Source organism: Artibeus jamaicensis, unplaced genomic scaffold, assembly GCF_021234435.1.
Source record: "Artibeus jamaicensis isolate MK-2021 breed Jamaican fruit bat unplaced genomic scaffold, CSHL_Jam_final scaffold_286, whole genome shotgun sequence".
NCBI lineage: Eukaryota > Metazoa > Chordata > Mammalia > Chiroptera > Phyllostomidae > Artibeus > Artibeus jamaicensis.
The window spans coordinates 250,408-272,638 of NW_026522034.1; the positions used below are offsets into that span (position 1 = coordinate 250,408).

The 22,231-nt window shown below is 54.0% G+C and overlaps 2 protein-coding genes across 4 annotated transcripts in view; both read left to right on the forward strand.

Annotated features, from left to right (window-relative positions):
• Positions 1–4,196, forward strand: part of FLT4 (fms related receptor tyrosine kinase 4) — a 38,215-nt gene extending 34,019 nt beyond the window's left edge. For 2 of the 3 annotated variants that reach the window (XM_053656847.1, XM_053656848.1), the window contains exon 30: positions 2,389–4,196. In XM_053656847.1, coding sequence (XP_053512822.1) covers positions 2,389–2,591 — 203 coding nt within the window. In that variant the 3' untranslated portion in view covers positions 2,592–4,196. The remainder of the gene's footprint in view (positions 1–2,388) is intronic. The other variant, XM_037136383.2, reaches the window with a different exon arrangement.
• A 7,098-nt stretch (positions 4,197–11,294) lies between these two features.
• SCGB3A1 (secretoglobin family 3A member 1) lies at positions 11,295–12,696 on the forward strand. Its single transcript, XM_037136396.2, has 3 exons — positions 11,295–11,391; positions 11,906–12,204; positions 12,562–12,696. Exons 1-3 carry the CDS (start codon positions 11,337–11,339, stop codon positions 12,583–12,585), a joined length of 378 nt encoding a protein of 125 aa, XP_036992291.2. The 5' UTR covers positions 11,295–11,336; the 3' UTR covers positions 12,586–12,696.
• The last annotated feature ends 9,535 nt before the right edge of the window (positions 12,697–22,231 follow it).

Sequence of the window (22,231 nt, forward strand, 5' to 3'; positions counted from 1 at the left end):
GAAATTATTGCCAAGTGCATGGACAGGAATAGTTTTACCTAATGCTTCTTTACCAAACAGTATTTTCTCTCTCAAAAAGAGTAATTCAGTGAGATGGTAAGGGGATGGTAGCTACTTAAATTCAAGTGCTCACACATGGAATAAGGCCTCAGAGCCTGTGGCCAAAGCAAGGAGAGAGACCCTGGTCAGAGCCAGCATTGCCCCGCTGGGCCACTGCGAAGGAGAGAGAGCCCCGGGCGGGGGCCCCGGGACAGGGAGGTCAGCAGGGGCTGCGTCCAAGCAGGAAGCACAGCTTTTGAGGGCAGGCGCTGCTTCTGAAGGACAGTGAGCCTCCCGTGCTTGGTACTAAAGGAAGAAGCAAATCACCAGTGATGAGAGTCCTGTGGAAGCAAAATCATATGGAAGATCCAGAAGACAGACACACACCCGAGGGAGCCATTTGTTGCAGAAGCTCCCTTTCCTAGTTGCAAGGACACGCTGCCTGCTGGTGCCCTTTGGCAATGACAGGAGGAGCCACAGAGAGGGGCCACACCAGGGGCACACACTCCGCCCGTGGAGGGTGCAGATGGGCCCTCGGAGCATGAGCCTCCGAGGGCCTGGGGGTGGGGGGAGCAGGGCGTCCATCGCCCAGTCCCTTCCTGTTTTCTGTCCACCACTGGTCAGCACGCACCCCCCGGGGAGGTAACTCATCCTCGTTCCCAGCTTCCTCTGGCCACTCAGGGTGCCGGCTCCCGTGCCCACAGTGGGGCCCAGCATCCGAGTCTGTGGGGCACAGGAAGGGCCAGAAACCCTGGGCTTGGGTTCGGTCAGCACGGCCGCGGCCAGGAGGGGACGGCACTCCCAGCGAAGCGGCCTGCTAGCTAGTCCCTGGCGGCAATATGACAGGATGCGGGTAGAGCCTTTGGAAAGAAGGACACAGATGAAGGAATTCACGGTGACACCAAAGATGCGGGGCTGATGCGGCACTCCTGAGCGAACACGCAGAGGAAACCGCCCCCACACCCAGTGTTCTCCACGGGCCGCGCGCCGCCTGGCACAGGAGCCCCAGAGCGCACAGTCCAGGCAGGGAGGAATAAGCGTCGCCCACACAGAGGTAGCTTGAGCACTAAAAAGAAAAACGGAATACAAACTTTTCAGTAGATGTAAACACTCAAAAGCACGAAGCAGAGAACAAAAACAGTGACAAAGGCTCCAACAGGACTCAAACTTGCAGACAGACACGCAGCTGCGCCAGGAATCGGAAGTGCAGGCGCGCACAGTGGGGAGACAACGCAGCGGAGGGGCTGCCGCGTGGCGACCAGGGCGGCCAGGGCACAGCGGATGGGGGCAGACCGCCCGTGGAGGACACAGAAATGGCTGTGAAAAGAGTCAAGAAAATAAAATGCAAATGTTTAATAAAGAGGCAAAAAGAATAAAAAAGAAAGTGATCTCAAAGTCCAGTAGAAAATGATCCAGTATGTACACAATTGGAGTCTCCAAAGGAGAAAATGTGAATAGTAGAATAGAGTGAAATATTTTAAACTTGTAATTCAAAGTACGTTTTCTAAATGAAAGAAGGCCTGGGTCTGCATCTGGAAAGCCAGCCCAGCCAGTAAACTCTGGGGCATATCCTCGCTGAACTACTGGACTGCAAACGATCTGGAAATTCGGGCAAAAAGACTGACCCATGGAGAAGAGGAGCCAGGTGGCATCAAGTCTCCCAGTAGTTACCATGCAAAGCGAAACCAAACCAAAAGCAGCATTTCCCAAGAAGTCAAAGAAAGCAGAGCCACGGAGGGAGGGTCATAGGGCATCGGAGAGGCCGCACAGTGCGGCCCCCAGGCCAGCGTGGGAAGCTTCTGTTTCATTCTGCCAGTGACGGGAAGCTCTCACAGGGCCTGCTGGGAGGAGAAGGACGTCTTCCAGAGGCAAGGGTCTCTGAGGCCTGGACTAGAGGCCAGGACGAGTGAGAGGGGAGGGTGGGCTGGGGGCTGGCACACACTGCGCAGCGACGGGCCAGACCTGGAGAGAGGGGCGGGGATGCACTTTGAGTTCAGAGCGGGCAGGGCTGCTGCGTGGCTCCAGTGGGGGCGGTGGGGGAGGGAGGAAGCAAGACGCCCGGGTGCCTGAGCCATGGAGCCAGCACTGGTGCCCTTCACGGAGTTGGTGAGAAGCAGGTTTGGGGGGCTGAGCCTGGGCCTTTTCCGCTGTCCCGCCCCCTAGCCCAGGAGGGAGAAGCTCCACCAACAGTCACTCCAGTCTGGTGGGCTCTGTAAGTGCCACCTGCGTGTATTACCGTAGGCTTTGCATGGACTAAAACTCAGGTGTGTCTGGTGATTCCGATCAGACCCGCCCAGGTTCAGTCCCTAGTCCCCCCAATTCCCTGCTGACACCATCTTCCCTGTCTCGGCAGCTGTAAAGGAGCCGGCTGGAATGTGGACGTGACCAGGGCACACCCTGACCCCCAGGGGCGGCGGCGGCGGCCCCACCAGGGGGCGCAGGGAGGCCAGGTGTTCCGTAACAGCGAGTACGGGGAGCTGGCGGGGCCGCCCCGGGAGGGCGACTGTATCCTGCTGGCCCACGAGCCCTTCTCTGCAGACGGCAGCTACTGAGCAGGCTCTGGCAGGCAAGGCCCCAGGGGCCCCAGGTCCGCAGAGTGCAGGCCCAGCGGGGCATCAGGGCTGGAGGCTGGGGCTGAGCACGCTTCTCCTTTGGTTTTGCTGGGAGGTGTCTCCACCTCCCTGTCTACCCTTTCCTAGCTATGCAGAGAAAAACCCAGGCTCCAGGGCTCCCAGAACCCCACTGCCACACCTGCCCAGGACTTCCGCATGGACCCCCACAGACCCTTCTCCCCTTCCTATCAGACTCCCTTTAGCTCCACGTCCACTGGGCCCAGCCCTGGGCCAGGCACGCCCAGGAGTGTCCCTTTGATCGCCTCGCCCTCACTGGGGGGTGGTGGCTTGATCCCCACTTCTGATGAGGAACTGGAGGATCTGACAGTCCCAGACAATGAGTGCAAAGCTGGTCCCAAGCTGCGGCCTCCCAGGCCCTCCCCAAGGGCCGGTCTTCGAACAACCCTTCTGACCCCGGGAGGCCCTCCTTCACTTGCCCCTGCAGGGCTGAAGCCAGGATGCCAGGTCCCCTCTCAAAGCACCAGGGAGGAATTGTGTGTGTGTTGGGGGGTCCTCCCCTGCGCCAGCAAGCAGCTCAGTCACAACGCACCCTCCCTGCGGGTGAGGACAATTCTGCAGATTATTTTCATTAGAACTTGAGAAACAGCTGCTGTGAAGAATCCACTTTTCAGAACTTCCATCTGAAAGGAACCCAGGGAAGTTTGCTCTGAATCCGGATGATTCTCACCCCTGATCCCCAGTTGGTGCCCACACAGCAGACGCAGCCCAGGGGCCTCCGGAGAAGGGTCCGGCCCTGCCTGCCCACCTGGCCCAGGACCAGAAGCACAAGCAGACAGATGGGCTAGAGCAGCCCCGTCCCAAAAACGGCTTGGTTCTTCCCTCCGGGTCCTGGGCCTGCCTCCCAAGTTGTGAAGGTCCTTCTGAGAGGTGACCACCGAGGAGGCTTCCAGGCTGGCCCAGAGGCCCCGGTGCTGCTCCATGCCACCAGGCAATCAGCGGTGTTCGTGTGGCCTCCAGGGGACCCTGTCTTCTGCCCCCGGTGTCTGCCTGACATTGGTGCCCCGCCAGTCAAGCCTCTGTTGTCATGAAGGAGCAGCCAGGATCCTCTGGAGGCTGGAGCCATTCTGTTCAACGCCCCCAGCCCAGCTCACACTGCCCAGCCCCTGCCCCCAGGAGGAGAAAGACTGCCCTCCCAGTTAGCTCCTCAGAGGCTGACAGGGACCCCAGCGCACGAATGGCTTGCAGGACAGGCTCCGTGCAGCAGCGAGGGCCCGCCCACAGACCCCCCCATTGTGTATCGTTTCCTAGGATACGCACAGCGCCCCGCAGGTGTGACTGACCTTCACTTCCCCACTGGGCCTGCTCCTTGATGTCACCTGACTGCGAGACTTGGGTCTCAGGTGGAAGAGCCACGCAAGGGACGCAGGCGCAGGGCGTGGCCTGCCAAGTCCCACCCTGGGCTGCCGCACGCACAGACGTGCACCGGGAAGAAAACCTTCCACGCCCCAGTGCGCCACGTGCTCCAAAGAGCTCTGAAATATTTAACAAAAGATAATAATAAATTTGATGCCAGTCTTTGAGTTACACTGAATGGGTTCTCAGTGAAGTCCCGGCTCTCTTCGCAGCTTTGATTTCAGCATCCCTCCCCTTGATCTGTGTCAGCCCCACGACACTACTGGACAGGCCACCAAAGGAAAGGGCAGCAGAAGCAGCAGAGCCAGGACGCCCCTCTCCCCAAAGCCACCAGCAGAGGGCGCCAGGACACCCGGGAGCGCTCGTCCTGCGTTTGAAATGCTACAAGGGTTCTCCCCTATCTACTTTACATCTAAAGGGACGTGGCACTTTGCAGGCAATGGGTCTGGGAGCACAGCCCAGGTGGGGTCACTGCGACCAGCTCCCCACATCTCCCCACGCGAAGCAGGTGCCTGTGATCACTCAGGGTGCCCAGAGGGGGACTGTGCAAGCCCAGGGTCACCTCCCCAGACCCCGAGGCCAGGGCTGAGCTGGACCCCGGTCTCCATCCCCACCCAGGGAGCCGAGCCCCAGGCAGCAGAGTGTGGTGGGGCTGTCAGGTCTGTGCCCCCTCTCCTCACAGGCAAGAGCTGGCACAGCAGTGGCTGCAGACAGGGCTTGACACTGGCCATCTGCATGTGGCCTTTGAATGCTTCCTGGGAAGGGCTGACCCAGCAGCAGTCCCAGGGGCTCAAGAGGGAAAGCCAGCAATGACCCCTGGACGGGGCCCCGGCCAGCCAGGCGCATGGGGCACGGGCAGGGGCTGTCAGCACAGTCCCACAGGCAACAGAAGCCCAGCCAAGGTCAAGAGCCAGAGGCCACCCAGTGGGCCAGGCCCTGTGCCTGCCCCACCCCAGCCTCCCCCACTCCTCTGGGGCCTAGGGCCTGCTAGGTGCCTGCCCCGCACCCTACCTACCGACTCCTGGTGTGACATCCACGGTTCAAGCCTCGTTTTCTACTCTAGTGGGAGGAGCTGGTGGGTTTGTTGTTTTTACTTCTACAATAAATGTAAATGTGAATAGGAAAAGACCACCCTCCCGATGGGTTCAGACAAGGGAACTCTGCAAGGATATGGGCTGATCTTTGCCGCCTTCGCCGCAGCGCCTCGGCCCTGGCGTGGGCAGCGGCACAGCAGCCCAATCACACTCATGCCGTGGACCCGCGCCCACGTGCCTGCTTCAGCCGGGCTGCGCTCACACCTCGGGGCTCCCTGGGTCCCACGTGGGCTGGCTGCTCACGCTGCACGCGAGTCTCAGCCACCCCTCGCTCTCACTCCCCACTGGGACTCCGGTGGGAACGAGAACTGCCCTAGGCATCAGGCAGGGACCCTGGGCCCTGCTCTGAGCCACACATAGTGTCCTGGGCCCTGACAGAGTCACTGTCCCCTGGGAGCTCAAGGCCCGCTCAGGGGGCAGGAGGAGCCAGGACAGCGAGAAGGGAGGGGGCAGAGGAGAGGTTGGCAGGGGCCCTCCCGCAGGGCCTGGAAGCCCCGACTGGGAGCTGGATTTTTACTTGAAGGCCAGCGGGAACGCGACTCAGCCACCCACTCCTCCCTTGGACGCCTTCTCCTCATCCACCCATCCCTACATGCACCCATTGCTCCACCCACCCATCCACCCATCCATCCACCCACCCACCCATCACTCCACCCACTGACTCACCCAGCTGCCCGCCCCCCCACTCACAGACACCCACCCCCACAAGCGCCCTGTCGGTGACCACAGAGACGCTTTGGGGCAGCAGCCATTGACGACGAGGGAAGAGGCGTTCGCTAATGCAGGGTCTTCGGTGACGACAACAGGTAGGGGAGGTGAGAAGCTTGTTTCTTTTTCTGTTTCTTTTTATTTAATTGATTGCAAATACAGGGGAAGGGAGGGAGAAAGAGGTAGAGAAACATCGATGTGTGGTTGCCTCTTGCACACGCCAAAATTGGGGATTGAGCCCTCAACCCAGGTGTGCGCCCTGACGGCGACTCGAACCCACGACCTTTTGGTCTGCGGACCACACCCAGCCCACTGAACCACACCAGCCAGGGTGGGAAGCCTGCTTCTGGAAGGATCCGTGTTGAAGTGGTGTCGGTATAGAAAACGCGCTCCTCCTATGAGACCCGCCCGGGAGTTCTGGAAGCCAGTGAACACCCCTGTGCTCCTCACAGATGTGGGAGCTGCTGACTGCGGCCGGCAGGGCCCGGCGTGTCGCCGTCCCGGACCTCAGTGGCTGGCACGTGCCACTGTCCTTCAGAGTCTGCGTTTGGAGGGAGAGAGCCCCCTCTGCTCTCCAGCTGGAGCGGAGGTGGCACAGTGTGCCTCAGAGCGTGTGGGTGTGGGGCGTCCGAAGGGGCTACTGCAGGGGCCGAGGGAGGAACTCAAGGGAGCCCCAGGAGAGAGAGACTCCGGGGATTTGGGAGGCGACGGGGCAGCCTCCGCGAAGGTGGGCAAGGCTCCCAGGGCCGTGTCAGCCCTGCTCCCGGGCCCTGGGGCCCCTCCTGAGTCTGTCAGAGCTGCTGCTGTGCAGCTGGGCCACCGAGCGTGGTCCCCTCGGAAAGGTCTGCTCTTCTTCCCAAGAACAGAGGAGCCCAAGCCGCCCCCCCCCGCCCCCGGGCACAGCCAAGTACCACGGCTCCTTCTGCGGCCTCTCAGGGATGGAAGTGACAGGGCAGACTGCTGCTACGCCCTGGGGTTTAGTGTGTGGGATCAGCTTCGAACAGGTCCCACTTTGGGGTGGCCATGAGTACATGGCTATGCGGGCGGGGCCGTGGTCTGGAGTCTGGGCTGGGACCACACCCCTCACCTGGCAGGCGGCTCCTCCCAGCCCAGGTGTCTTCCGGTCCTGAGCCCACCAGGCCTGGGAAGAGACCCAGGGGACCTTGTGAAGGTCACCGGTGCTCTGAGCGACGTTTCTTCCTTGGGAGGGTGACACGACCCACACCGCCAACCCCACCACAGTCAGGGAACCAGCACCAGCCGCACCTCAGTCCATGGGGGTGGGGTCCCACCCAAACCCAGGCAGACACACACATGTAAACTGGACCGAACTGTGCAGGACACGGCTCCGCCAGCACAGCCACTCAGAGTAGGGGATGCCGTGTAACCTCAAGGGAGGCCCCAGGAGACAGCAGCCTGTCACCCTGAGCCTGCACCTGCCCTGCTTGTAACCCCGAGGAAGGCAGCTCTCTGGAGACACGGGCTTTCGGTCTGCCCTGCCGTTCAGTTGTGCTTTCCAATCACGTTCGCCTGGGGCCCCCACAGCAAACACCGTGTGCACAGCAGCGGACCCCGCCCCCACCCCCCAAGGCAGGGCCCTGGTCAGGGAAGGGGCAGAAGGAAGTGCTCCCACAGCCGGATCAATATTGACCCAAGTGAAGGTGCCCACAGAGGCAGGAAGAGGACACGCTGGTGACACTGCCCAGAGCCCCAGGGCCCAGATGACCGAGCTATGAGGAAGAGGAAGGAACTGAGGTGGGTGCTGGCAAAGTCATGGTGTGACCCCTGGGCAGGGCACCAGCTCCACACCTGGCAGGTGAGCCCGGCCACCCTCGCACTCCAGCCCTGACCCCGACCTGCTCCTCTCAGGGCCACGTCCAGGCTCCACAGAGAGCCCCGCACATGCCCACGGCCCGCCTGTCCTCAGGGTGATGACTCGAGGCTGGAGGGCAGGTCTCCTCCTGGCTGCTGTGCTGCTGGCCCGGAAGGACTTCCCTGGGAGGGTGGCTAGTGGCTGGGCCTCCCCAGACAAGCTGCTGGGGGGCTCCCTGCAGGCTGCCCCCATCCCCCGTGCCCACCGCCCGTAGCTGGAGGGCGCTGTTCCCAGGCCTGTGTGGGCCCTGGCCACGTGGACTTAAACAGGAGCAGGTAATGCTCGAGTGACACTGCAGGCATGTGCCGAACCCCAGGCCGTAGCGCTGCGCAGGGCCGGCCACACCAGCCCCAGCTCCAGGGGCTGCAAGGGGACACACCATGATGGGTCACAGAGTGGGCATCGGGGGCTTCCAGGGCGCCAGGAGAACTCCAATGACACTCAGCAGCCAAGCTGATCGCCGGGACCGGGGCCCACAGGTGTGGCCCAGAGCAGCCACATCCTCACGAAGAGGGAGACTGGGGTTCTCGGCCACCGAGCGGACTCAGAAGCAGGGATGCGGGTCTGGCAGGGAGAGAGACAAGAGGCCAAGGAGTTCCCAGGACCTGGGGGGGGGGGGTGCCTGGTGGACCCAGCCAGACACAAAGGGTTTCCTGGCCTTGCTGCCTGTGTCACGGAGCGGGGACAACTGCCACACACCCTCTGAAGGTGCTTGCTGACGTCAGCCACACGGGAGGCCCAGGCTCCAGCTGCCGGCACTGGCCTCAGCCGCACCCGCCCGAGCACGGCTCTCAGGGCCCTTGAGCCCGTGGCCCTTTCACAGTTCCGTGTGCTGTCGGGCTCATGCCCCGGGGCCACCTACATTCCCATCTACCCCGAGCGCCTCCTTCCCGGAGAAACAAGCCAGGGGCCCGTGTTTGCCTTGGCACCAAGGAGACCCTGCAAACACTGCCCAGGACAGGCTGGCTTCGAGTCTGCAGAGGGGCACCGCGAGGTCAGCCCAGCCTCTGCCCAGTGGAGGGAAGTGAGCAAAAGGGCCCGGGGCCCCCCTGCACCCGCTCCCAGCATAGACGGGTGGGGACACCCACCCGCCGGCCTGGAACGGGAGGAAGGCCAGCTTGGGGCAGGGTGGGCTGAGGAGCACCCCGCAGCTACTCAGGACCGAACTCTTGAACCTGGGCCACCAGTAACAGACAAAGTCTTGGCAGAGGCGACGCTGTAATTATCTGGAGATGAGGTTATAGCCTCGATTATTCGGTGCGCCCTGAATACAATTGCATGTGATCATAGAGAGGCCGAGAGAGAGAGTTCAGAGAGGGAGCGGTGTGGGAGGAGCGCCCTGGGACCACACAGGGAGAGACTGCAGTGACTCGGCCACCGCCAAGCAGAGCGGGGCCTCCAGGAGCCCAGAGGCCGGAGCCCAACAGACCCTCGGTCCCCGCCCGGCGACACTGGCCTGTGGTTCCAGCACTGGAGGTGTTCAGCCCCCGAGCGTGTGGTCAGTCGTTAGCTGCCTCAGGACACAAATGCAGAGGCTGGCCGCCAGGCTCGGCCTGCCCCCCAGCTGCCCCTGACCCTGCTGTGGGCGGCTCAGAAGGGGCGGCACAGAGGCCCCGTGTGGGGCGAGGGGCTGGGCCGGCCCGGACCGAGTCCCGGCCTCCACCACTAATGCTTGTGGAATCAGAAATTTGGGGTGCATACGAGGAGGCCTACCTCACTGCGCAGGTTCATGGGAAGCCCGACCATGGTGGGGATGGGGGTTGTTTTAGGGATAAAGAGGCCCAGGAAGAGGACACTGCGGGGGACCCCTTGGAAAGCCAGCGCTGCTGGGAACACACAGCTGGTGGCCTCCCCCTCCTCCCGGCCTCTGGCTCCATCCTGGTCGGTCCTGCCTGCTCAGTGGCAGGAGCCCCAGGTCGGCTCCCAGTGCCGCCCCCTGTGCTGATGGCTCAGGCCCGGTGTGCAGGGGCTCACTCCCAGGCAGGGCTTCATCTGGAGGGGAGCAGCCCCACCCAGCACCCCCACACCATTCTTGGTTCCTGAAGAATGTCTGACTCTGGTCCCCACAACAAAAGGAGACCCCAGGGTTCTGAGGTCCCTCAGCTGCATCCCTGGGAACTGCCCATACCACCCCCCAACCTCACACTGGCAGGGGCCACGCCCCTTGCCAAGACCCCTGTTCCCAAATTTCAAAGGGACAAGAGCACAACGAAGAACATTCCAGCACCCTCCCCACCTGCACACACACACTTAAAAAACTTACAGACAATTCTCCATGGCCCCAGCAGCTTCTCCTGAGAGCAGGTGTCCCCACCAAGCTGCGGCGGGCGGGGGACGCTCCGGAAGGGATGGCGGTGCGGGCCGCAGTAGCCCTGTGTGTGGCCAGGTGATGCTCGGAGACTCCTGTTGCCAAAGGAAGGGGCAGGGGACGGACACGGTCGCCTGGGTTCTCGTTGGGATGAGCTGCTCGGCCACATCCACGCCGTCCTCATCCCCCCTGTGCCGATTTCTTGTCGCCCCCAAACCAGCCTCCAGCCTCTGGAGCCCTGCGGCCACGGCAGGGCTTGACCACGAATCGCCTTGGCCTTCCCCAGGCTCCAGGACCCCTGCCCCGGGGGGGGGGGGGGCGGGGGGCGGGGAGGCAGTCGCGTGAGGCTGCCCCCTGCAGGCAAAAAAGCTGGGAGCCCGGAGCCCTGCGGAGAGCAGCCCCAGGGGCTCCAGGCGGGGCGGGGCTGCTGGAGACCCCTGGTGACCTGGGTTGGGGGTGTCCTGGGACTCTCCCTGAAAAGGCGTGACCCCTGGTGAGCCACGTCACGGACTAAGGCTAAGCATATTTTGCTCTGCAGGTGACAGATGTGTGAAACTCATGCCAGGACCGATTTCAGCCCTGGCCGCAGCTCAGTTCCTTACAGCATCTTTCTGACAGGCCAAGGTTGTGAGTTTGATCCCCAGTCAGGGCACATACAGAAATCAACCAATGAGTGCATCAGTAAGTGGAACAACAAATCAACAACATTTCTCTCTCTCTCTTAAAAATCAATCAAGAAAAAAAAAAAAAAGACTACTTTCAAAGATGGAAAATGTCCCAGGTCTTTCCCTTGGCACTGATAGCTGCCACGGCCCCCCCAGGGAGGCACCAGGAGGCCCAAGCACCCCACCTGCACGGCCTCCCCAGGACCAGCAGGAGCCAGGAGGCCCAGCGGCACGATCCTCCCAGGCCCTGGGAACAGGGAGGGCCTGGGGTCACAGCTCTGCCCCTTCCTCCACCCCCCACCCCCAGACTGTGGAGGCCAGGCCAGGAAGCTCATGGGCAGGGCAGAGGCCTGGTGGGCCTGGTGCAGACAAAGCCCAGCCTCGCTGTGGCCCTCACAGAGGACCTGGCCAAGAGGAAGTACTGCACCCAGCGCAGGTGGGGGACTTGAACTTCCCAGGGCCCACCAGCCTGAGCAGGAAATTGGCCAGGGCTTTGCCTATTAGCTGAGCAAACAACACCTTTCTCAGGAGGACTGGGTGGAGGAGGCCCGGCCCTGGGGAGGGGCGAGGGTGGGGTATATGAAGCCCACAGCACCAGGCTCTGGGCAGGCGTCTGCGGTTCCAGGAGCATCCCCCAGGAGCATCCCCCGAGCCCCCTGCACCATGAAGTTCACCGCTGCCTTCCTGGTGCTCTGCGTAGCTCTGCTCAGCCAGTGCAGTGAGTGTCCTCCAGCCACAGTCCCCACTCGCCACGGGCCCCGAGGCCCCAGTCCAGCCAGTCCTGACCCTGTTGCTGCTGCACTGAGGGCACCAGGCCCCTCAGGCCAGTCCTGTGGGGTCCCCCGCCTGAGCCCTCAGGCCTCCTCTCAGGCCTGCTTGCCCCAGTTTCTCTTCCTCCCCCAACTGCAGGCTCTCCCGGCCTCGGGCTGGTGTGAGCCCTGGCCTGGGCGGGGAACATTGCCTGCCCTCTGTGTTACCCTGCAAGGCACAGCCCCGGTGCCCCTCCTTAGGAAGCCTGCCCAGACCCCCCTCAGGGGGCCTCTGACCCTGTGTGCAGCCAGCTCCCTGCTGGGCCACAGCACTCTGCAGTCACTGAGCGAGGGGGTGGGTGGCCAGGGGTGCTGGAAGGTCTCAAAGGCCCCGGTCCCCTCCTGGAGGACAGGGGCCCTCAGCAGTTCCCCTGGGGGCCTGGGCACGCACAGGTGAGTGACTCTTCTCTGTTGTGTTTGCAGCCACAGCCTTCTTCATAGGCTCGAAGGTCAAGCCTGAGGTCCCGGCCGTGCCCGTCCTCACCCCTGCCCTGGAGGCTGGAACAGGGGCCCTGAAGACTGGGGCCGGGACCCTGGAGGCTGGGGCCGGGGCCCTGGCTGGGGAACTGCCCGTTCCCTCCCTCAACAGCTTCAGCTCCCTCATGCTTCTGAAGCTCTTGCTGACCAGTCTGGGCATCCCGGTGCATCACCTGGTGGAGGGCTCCAGGAAGTGTGTGACTGAGCTGGGCCCCGAGGCTGTGGGGGCCGTGCAGTCACTGCTGGTAAAGGGGGCACCTGCCACCGAGCTGTGTGCTCCGCCCTTCCCCGCGGAGGCTCGCCCTCCACTCCTGTAGACCCAGGACAGGACCACCTTTTCCCCACCCCCGGGAGCTCAGCGGCCTTGGGTGGGAGCTGGGTGGGCCAACATCTGAACAACGTGCCACGGCAGAGGGCCCAAGGGGGTTAAGGCGGGGATGCGCCCATCCAGGAAAAACCACCCGTGTCCATCCCCGCAGAGCAGGCAGTGTGACCCGCACAGAAACCTGGCCAGGGCATCAGTGGTGCCTCTCCCCACAGCCTCCAGCTGCATGGGCCCCCCCTGCTCCGGGGACGCACTCACTCTTGGCTTCTCCTTCCAGGGAGCCCTGTCGTTCTTGGGCTGAGCAGCGGCTGAGTATCCCTGCCTGGGAGCAAGATGCCACCCCCTTCAGGCCGGCATCCACACCAACCCCGGCCCCGCACCCTTCCCTCCTCTCAATAAACAGTTAAGAGCAGCTCTGGGCTGATTGATGTCTTCTTGCTTTCGTGCCCCTCCTGTTCCGCCCCTGCTGTGAGCCATGGTGCTGCAGGAGGAGGGGCCGGGGCCGGACTGGGGAGGGGTGGAGAGGGCCGCTACTCCTCAGGAGGGCTGCATGCCTGGTCTAGGTGTGCGTGGGTGTGTGCGTGTGCGTGTGTGCGAGTGAGAGAGAGAAGAAACCACTGACATTGGCCTGGGGCAGAGCCAGCAATTAGAGGAGACTGGGAGACAGACTGGGGGGGGGGGTATCAAGTTAGATTTAAAAACTAAATCGAGATTTTTTTTTTTTTGCCATTATGGTCTGTAATGGTTTATGAAGCACGGGAATTATCCAACTTTTGAAGAGTGGCAAGAACTCTCCCAACAAAGCCCTTTGTTGCTAATATGTGCAAGTGTCTTCCTCCCTTCCTCCTGCCTTCTCCCCTGGAAGCAGCAGGGCAGAGGGATGCACAAAGTCCACTGAGGGCGGGCATCCCTGCGGTTCAGGGGCGATGCCCCTGGCTGCGACCCCTCTGCTCTGCCAGAGGCCGACTGACCCTGGTGCTGGTGGGGTGCTCAGACACAGGGGTCTGTCTCGGGGAGCACGTCCCAGCCAACGCCCGTGCCATTGATGAATGACAGCCCTGTGAGAAGCACGTGTCCCCTTCAGGTTTCCCGGGAAGGCCCCTCCCTGTCTCGCCTCTCAACACCTGAGGGCAAACTGAATTTGTTTTTTGTCTATTTTACATTAAAGCACAGGTCTGGCCTTGTTCTGTTCTTGCTTTGACAAAGAAATTCAGGAGTTTAATTTTTGGCCGTTTTGACACATTCACAGTCAAACTGCAACAGGAAGGCTGGTTGGACCCAGATTCCATCTAAATCTCAAACTACAATAGAATAAGTTTCACTGTCATACGTTGCCCTGAGACTCTCAGGGACCTGCGTCTGCAGAGCTCTGTTCTGGACAAAGACCCAGCCATGTTGCACGGGTCGCTGCGCATCTCTGGGGGAGGACGGGACCTGGCTCATCCGTCGCTGCCAAGGTGATGCATCCGGGCTCAGCAGGTTGTGCAGCACCAGTTTCACAGGTGACGCCCTGGGTTAAAATACTCGGTGAAATCACCGAAGCACATTGTCGCTGTAGGAGCTGCCGAGACTGCTGGTGGGCTTGGGGCCTAGATGAAGGTCCCGTCCTGAGCTGGCCCAGCCACCACCCACTGGGGACCCTTCCCAGAAAAGCCCTAGAGGGGAACGCTCCCTGCCTCCAAGAGGAGGAAGACGAGGAGCGTTGTTTGAAGCCTCCAGGTTACCTGCCACTGCACCCATCCCACTGTGGGCAGGTTCCTGAGGAGACGAGACCAACTGTGATCACGGGGAAGGGGAGATATGGGGGAGAGCAATATGTTTAAATATTTTATTTTGCCATGCTGCTAGGTGACTCAATCAGTTAAAATCTCATCCTGTGGGACAAAAGGTTGCAGGTTCCATCCCCAGTGAGGGCATGTGTGGGAGGCGACTAATCAATGTTTCCCTCTCAAATCAATTGCTAAAAAAAGTCCCCAGGTTAGGATTAAAAAGAAATACCTTATTTTGTTAATTTCACTTAGTAACTATGTAATTGTTACACATGATATAAAAGACCAAATAAACTTCCAGCCAAGATGGAGGCACAGGTAGACACACGGTGCCTCTTTGCACAACCAAAAGGACAACACATTTAAAAACAAAAAGCAACGAAAACTGACGGGAAATTGAAATGTGTGGAAGTCCAACAACCAAGGAGTTAAAGAAGAAACATTCATCCAGATGGTAGGAGGGGCGGAGATGGGCAGCCGGGTGGACAGGACTTGAGACAATGTGGCGGCTGGAGGGCCGGGCAGCCCCACAATCATGTGCGGATTAACTGGGAGGAACAACAGGGGAGCAGGACAGACCCACCACCCAGGGTCCCGGCGGGGAAACAAAGCCTCAAACCTCTGACAGAAAACACCTATGGGGGTTGAGGTGGCAGCAGGAGAGACTCCCAGCCTCACAGGAGAGTCCACTGGAGAGACCCACAGGGCCCTAGAATGTACAAAAGCCCACCCACCCAGGAATCAGCACCACAAGGGCCCAATTTGCTGGTGGGTAGAAGGGGAAGTGATTGAAAACCAGCAGAGAGTGGAGCTAGCAACACTGTTCCCTCTCGGACCCTCCCCCACATACAGCATCACAACACATTGAAGGGTTGCCCGCCCTGGTGAATACCTAGTGAATACCTAAGGCTCAGCCCCTCATACATAACAGGAGTGCTGAGACAAAAAAAAAAAAAAAAAAAAAAAAAAAAAAAGGCCCAAAAGAAAGATCAGATCAAAGCTCCAGAAAAAATACAACTAAGCAACAAAGAGATAGCCAACCTATCAGATGCACAGTTCAAAGCACTAGTGATCAGGATGCTCACAGAATTGGCTGAATATGGTCACAAATTAGAGGAGAAAATAAGGCTATGAAAAACGAAGTAAAGGAAAATGTACAGGGAACCAACAGTGAAGGGAAGGAAACTGGGACTCAAATCAATGGTGTGGACCAGAAGGAAGAAACATTCAACCAGAACACAATGAAGAAACAAAAATTCAAAAAAAATTAGGAGAGTCTTAGAAACCTCCAGGACATCTTTAAACATTCCAACATCCAAATCATAGGGATACCAGAAGGGGAAGAGGAACAGCCATGAGTGGAAAACTTATTTGGACAAACAATAAAGGAGAACTTCCCCAATCTGGCAAAGGAAATAGACTTCCAGGAAGTCCAGGAAGCTCAGAGAGTCCCAAAGAAGTTGGACCCAAGAAGGAACACACCAAGGCACATCATAATTATATTAGCCAAGATTAAAATGAAGGAGAGAATCCTAGAAGCATCAAGAGATAAGGGGACAGTCACCTACAAAGGAGTTCCCATCAGACTGTCAGCGGATTTCTCAAAAGAGACCTTATAGGTAAGAAGGGGCTGGAAAGAAGTATTCCAAGTCATGAAATGCAAAGACCTACATCCAAGATTGCTCTATCCAGCAAAGCTTTCATTTAGAATGGAAGGGCAGATAAAGTACTCCCCAGATAAGGCCAAGTTAAAGGAGTTCATCATCACCTAGCCCTTACTGTATGAAATGTTAAAGGGACTTATCTAAGAAAAAGAAGATAAAATATGCTAACAGTAAAAAGACAACTTCATAGTTATAACAACCAAACCTAAAGCAAAAACAGAAACAAACTAAGCAAACAACTAGAACAGGAATAATAGCACAGAAATGGAGATCACATGGAGGGTTACCAACAGGGGAATGGAAGCGGGGAGAATGGGGGAAAAGGTACAGGGAATAAAAAGTATAAATGATAGGTAGAAAACCCACAGGGGAAGGTTAAGAATAGTGTGGGAAATGTAGAAGCTAAAGAACTTATGACACATGGACATGAACTAAAGCAGGGGAATGCTGGTGGGAGGGTGTGCGCAGGGGGGAGGGGAATAAAGGGGGAAATGGTACAACTGTAATAGTATAATCAGTCCTGGCTGGCAGAGCTCAGTGGATTGAGTGCAGGCTGTAAACCAAGGTGACGCTGGTTTGATTCCCAGTCAGAGCACATGCCTGGGTTGCAAGCCGGGTCCCCAGTGGGGGCCACATGAGAGGCAACCACACATTGATGTTTCTCTCCCTCTCTTTCTCCCTCCCTTCCCCTCTCTAAAAATAAATCTTTTAAAAATAGCATAATTAATAAAATATATTTTAAAATAAGTAAAATAAATAAAAGACCAAATAAAAAAACTTTAAAACAATGGCCAATTCCAGGTCTGGAGCAGCAAATGTTGAAGATGAACCTGGGACATTTCTTCACACCAGGATAGGAGGAGGCCTCCCACTCTGTGCTTGAGACGCAGGGACTGGTCTGCATCAAGCTCCCACTGGGCAGTGATGGGTAATTCGAACATAATAAGGCGGATTCTTTACCCATGGTTCATCAAATATGATTTAATATCATGTCTTTTAATACTATGTTTTTAATCCAGGGAATAAAATCTGTATGGTAATTTTTAGAGAAAACAAGGAACCAACCCATTACTTTGAAAACTGGTAAATACTTAAAAAAAAAAAAAAGCTTAGCACTTTGAAATATACATGGAAATATTTATAGATGAAATGATAGGACGCCTGAACTTTGTTTCACAATAACCAGCATGGGCATCACAGAGGGTGGGATGAACCGAGGGGAGTCACTTGGGGGGAACGTGGCATGGTCAGCAAGTCATTCTCTGCACTCTGGTATATGTCAGAGACACTTCAAAATGCAGTGTTTAAAAAAGAGGGGAGCCCTGGCTGGTGTAGCTCAGTGGATTGAGCACAGGCCTGTGAAGCAAAGGGTTGACGGTTCAATTCCCAGTCGGGCACATGCCTGGGTTGTAGGCCAGGTCCCCAGTAGAGGGCGTGCAAGAGGCAACCACACACTGATATTTCTCTCCCACTCTTTCTCCTTCCCTCCCCCTCTCTCTAAAAATAAATAATAATGATAAGATAAATCATTTTTTAAAAATAAATAAAAAGGAGAGATGAAAAGAAAACTCGCACACATGTATGAGTATTCTGAGGATGTAAAGAATTAGGAGTCAACTGGAAAAAAGTAAAATCCTCAAGAAGCATAAAATCATAAGGAGGACTTAAAAGAGCAAAAAATGTCCCTTTTAAGTCAGAAAAAAGAAACAAGCATTGGCAAACTTGTGGAACAATGAAGAAAAGCCCCATGAACTGCGGTGGGGAGTCAAGGCAAGGCAATGCAACAGATCGCCTGGCGTGCACCCCACCTCGCAGCGAGCCCACCCTCCCCTTCCCACTCCAGAGAAGCCCTCAGGGCCGTGCCTACCAGGAGGTTCGGAGCAGAATCGGGTGTAAAGGGGCAGGGCAGGAGGAAGAAAACTACGGACAACTCAAGAATATTTGCAGAGAAAGACGGCTAGATATCTTTTGGAATATCCATGCAGTGCAATATCTCACTAGAAAGAAAACAAATGAACTACAGCTATTACAACTTCATGCATTTGCATGAATGAATCTCAACATATCGACCAAATAATTCAAACCCCCACAAAAATGATACACAAGATGTTGTGTATGCTTTTTCATACTTTATCTACCATGAATACCCACCTTTTCAAATTGAATTGAGTTTTTAGACTTTTCAGTGTTGTGCAACCGCCATCACTGTCTAATTTTAGAACATCTTTATCACCCCAGAAAGAAACTCCATGCCCATTAGTGAATTCTCTGGAGAATTCACATCCTTCACACCTTTTTCAGTTGGGGTTATTTGTCTTTTCCTAGTTGAATCGTGAGTTCTTTATGTATTCTGGAGGCTAGGGTTGTCAGATAAATGATTTGCAAACGTTTTCTCCCATTCTATGAGTCGTCATTTTACATTCTAAAGCACAAGCTTTCAGTTTTCTATTTTTACTGGGGTGACATTGGTTCATAGGATCCCGTAAGTTTCAGATGACCATCCCTACGATACCCGATCTGTGTGCTCACCACCCCCAAATCAAACCATCCATCACCATACATTTGGCCCCATTTATCCTTTATTGCCCGCCACCCCCCTCCCTCTGGCAACTACCATCCTGTTGTCTGTGTCTTTGAGACTCAGTTTTATATCCCAAATATAAGCGAAATCCTAAGGGTTCTTAGCTTTTTCTGACTGGCTTTACTTCGCTTAGCATAGTGTTCTCAAGATCCGTTCATGCTGTCGCCAGTGGCAGTATTTTGTCTCTTCTTAGGGATGAATAGTATTCCATTGTGTACATGTACATGTTTTTTATCCAGTCCTCTCAAAGAACACTTTGGTTGTCTGCATGCCTTGGCCATGTGAATAATGCTGCAACGAACACAGGAGTGCATAAATCTTTGTGAATACATGTTTTCGAGGTTTTGGGGTAGATACCCAGGAAAGGGATTGTTGGGTCACATGGAAACTCTATTCTTAATGTTTTTAGAAACTTGCCACAGTGTTTTTCATAGTGGCTGTACCAGTCTACATTCCTACCAGCAATAGAAATGAGGGGTGTTTTTTTTTCTCTGCCACCTGTTCAACATTTATTACCTGTCTTGTTGGTAACAGCCATTCTAACAGGTGTGAGGTGGTATCTCATTTGCATTTCCCTAATAGCTAGTGAAGGTGAGCATCTTTTCATGTATCTGTTGGCCATTTGTATGTCTTCTTGGGAGAAGTGTCTGTTCAGGTCCTCTGCCCATTTTTAAATTGGTTTGTTTGGTGTAAATGTGTGTAAGTTATTTATATGCTTTGGATATAAACCCCTTGTTGGAGCTGTTGCAGTTACCATCTCCCATTTGGTTTCTTGTGCTGTGCACTGGCTTTTTAGTTTGATCTAGTCCCATTTATTTTTGCTTTGACCCCTTGCCTTTGGGGTCAAATTCATAAAATGTCCTCTGTGAGGACATAAGTTTAGTACCTATTTTCTTCTATGTAATTTATTGTTTCAGGTCTTATATTGAGTCCTTTGATCCATTTGGAGTTAACTTTTGCTTATGGGGACAAATTGTAATCTAGTTTCATTCTTTTGCACGTGGCTTTTCAATTATTCCAGCACCATGTATTGAAGAGGCTTTCTTTTTTCCATTGTGTACTTTTGGCAAAAATTATTTGCCCGTATGCATGTGGTTTTATTTTCTGGGGTCTTAATTCTGTTCCATTGGTCTGTTTTTCTGCCAATACCATGCTGTTTTGATTATTGTAGGTCTGTGATATAATTTAAAGTCAAGTAATGTGATACCTCCAGGTTTGTTCTTTTTGCCCCTCAGGATTGCTTTGGTTATTTCGGGTCTTTTGTGGTTCCATTCAAATCTGATGATTTTGGGGTTCTATTTCTTCAAAAAACAAAATTGGGGTTTTGATGGGGATTGCATCAAATCTGTATTTTGTTTTGGATAATATGGCCACTGTAACTATGTTGATTCTTCCAGTCCATAAACACAGACTATCTTTCCATTTCATTGTCTTTTTCAATCTTTTAAATAGTACCTAATTACGCTAGTCTTTTTCTTTGGTTGCTTATGCTTTAAGATGTCTTATCTGAGAAACTACTGCTTAAACCAAGGTCATGAAAAATTTATAGCTATGTATTTTTCTAAAGATTTTAACGTTTTAGCTCATATTTAGATTTTTAAAATTCATTTTGAATTTTTATATATGGTGTGAGGTAGGGGTCCAGCTTCATTCTTTTGCTTGCAGATTTCCAGCTGTCCAGCACCATTTGCTGAAGACAGATTCTACTCTTTCCCCTATTGAAGTGTCTTGGAACCTTCGTCACAAATGGCCATAAATATAAGGGTTTATTCTGGGCTCTCAATTCAATGCCACTGATCCATACAACACCCTTATGCCATATCACACTGTCATATAACACTGTGGCTTTCTAATAGGTACATTTAAAACCAAGAATTTCAAGTCCTCCATTTAGTGTTTTCAAAATTTGGTTATTTGGGGATGGGGCTTTGAATTTCCACATGAATTTTAATATCAGCTTGTCAATTTCTGCCACAAATGAAAGACCAGCGGGCTTCTGAAAGGTATTGCATTGAACCTGTAGATTAATTTTGGGCAGTATCACCACCTTAATAGTATTAAGCATTTCAGTCCGTGAACATGAAATGTCTTCCCATTAATTTACATCTTCTTTCAACGTCCTATTCTTTTCAGGGTGCAAGTTTTGTTTTCTTTTATTAAATTTATTTCCAAGTACTTACTCTATTATTACAAACAAAATTGTTTTCTTAATTTTGTCTTTTTGTTTTGTTCGTTGCTAGTGAATGACTGATTTCTATATATTGATCTCGTACCCTCTGAACTTGCTGAACTCACCTATTCTAATAGGCTTTCTGGTGAATGAATTACCTAGAATGATCTAGGTACAAGGTCATGTCATCTGGAAATAGTTTCACCTCCTTTCCAAGCCGGATATCTTTTATTTCACTTTCTGGCCTAATTTCCTGGCTAGAACTCCCGGTACAGTGTTGAGTAGAAGAGATGAGTGGTCGTGTTGTCTCTTTTCTCATCCGTGGGCTAATCCTTCAGTCTTTCTTATTAAGCAGGGTGCTAGTGGTGGGTTCCTTATAAATGGCCTTTTTCAGATTGAAGTTCTTTCATTCCTAGCTTGGTATTTTTGTTATCTTTAAGTGAAGGATTGCAGACTTTTGTCAAATACCCTTTCCGTGTCTAATGAGCTGATCCTGTCATTTGGTCCTTTTTCCTGTTGCTACGGTACGTGATACAGATATTAAGTGTCAATACTGAACCAGCCTTGGATCCTGGGACAAACCTCACTTGGTCATGGTGTACAATCCTCTTTTACATACTGCCGGATTCAGTTTGGCTAGCACTGTGTTGAGGATTTTGCATGCATACTTATAAATGATTCTTACTGTGCAATTTTCTTTCCTTGTGATATTTTGGTTAAGATGGCAGGGTACTGACCACATACAGTTAAGAAGTGTTTCCTCTTCTAAAGTTTGGAAGAGTTTGTGAAGAATTAATATTTATTTACATATTTGGTAGAACTTGACATTGAGGCCATCTGGGCCTACAGTTTTCTTTCCATATATTTTTTCATTCCTAATTCAATCTCATTTATTCAGATTTTCTATTTCCGCTTGAGTCAGTTTTGGTAGTTTCTTTCTAGAAATTTGTCTATTTCATCAGTGTAATCTAATTCACTAGCATACAAGTTGCCCACAGTATTCCATAATAACTCTTATTTTGGAAGGTTGGTAATGTTCCACTTTCATTCCTGATTTTAGTACTCCTGTTGTTCCATTGAAAGGCTCATTACTTTTGCCTTTCTTTCCAAAGATGTTGTTGATTTTTCTTATTTTATGCTCTAACTAATCCTTAGCTTTCCTCCTTCTGCTTCAGTTTACTTTGTGCTTTATTTTTCAGTGTTTTACAGTTACGATATTGCTTGGAGATATTCATAGCTATAAATTTCCTTTTAAGCACTGTTGTCACTGCATCTCCTAAGTTTTGGTATGTCATGTCTTCACTTCAAAGTATCTTCTCATTTCCCTTTCACCACTAACAGTTACTTAGGAGCGTATAGTATGACTTCCATGTATTCCCAACTTCCCTTCTTTTTAGTTCCTTATAATTGGAGCATATATTTTGCACTATTTCAATTCTTTTAAACCTGTTGAGGCTTCTCTTATGGCATAGCTCTCAGTCTCCCGGGACACATTCCATGTACGCTTGAGAATGCACCCTCTGCTGTTAAGGCAGTGTTTTCTACATGTCTGTTATGTCTAGTTGGTTTAGTGTTGCTCAAGTCCATTTCCCTGATCTTTTGCCTAGCTGTCCTATCAACTGACAATGGGCTGTTGCAATGTCCAATGGTCCATATTTCTTCCTTTCACTATGTCAGTTTCTACCTTATGTAATTGAGGGTTGCTTACCATTGTTTAGCCTCGGTCATCTTATAACATGTCCCCTTTAACTCTAGTAACATTT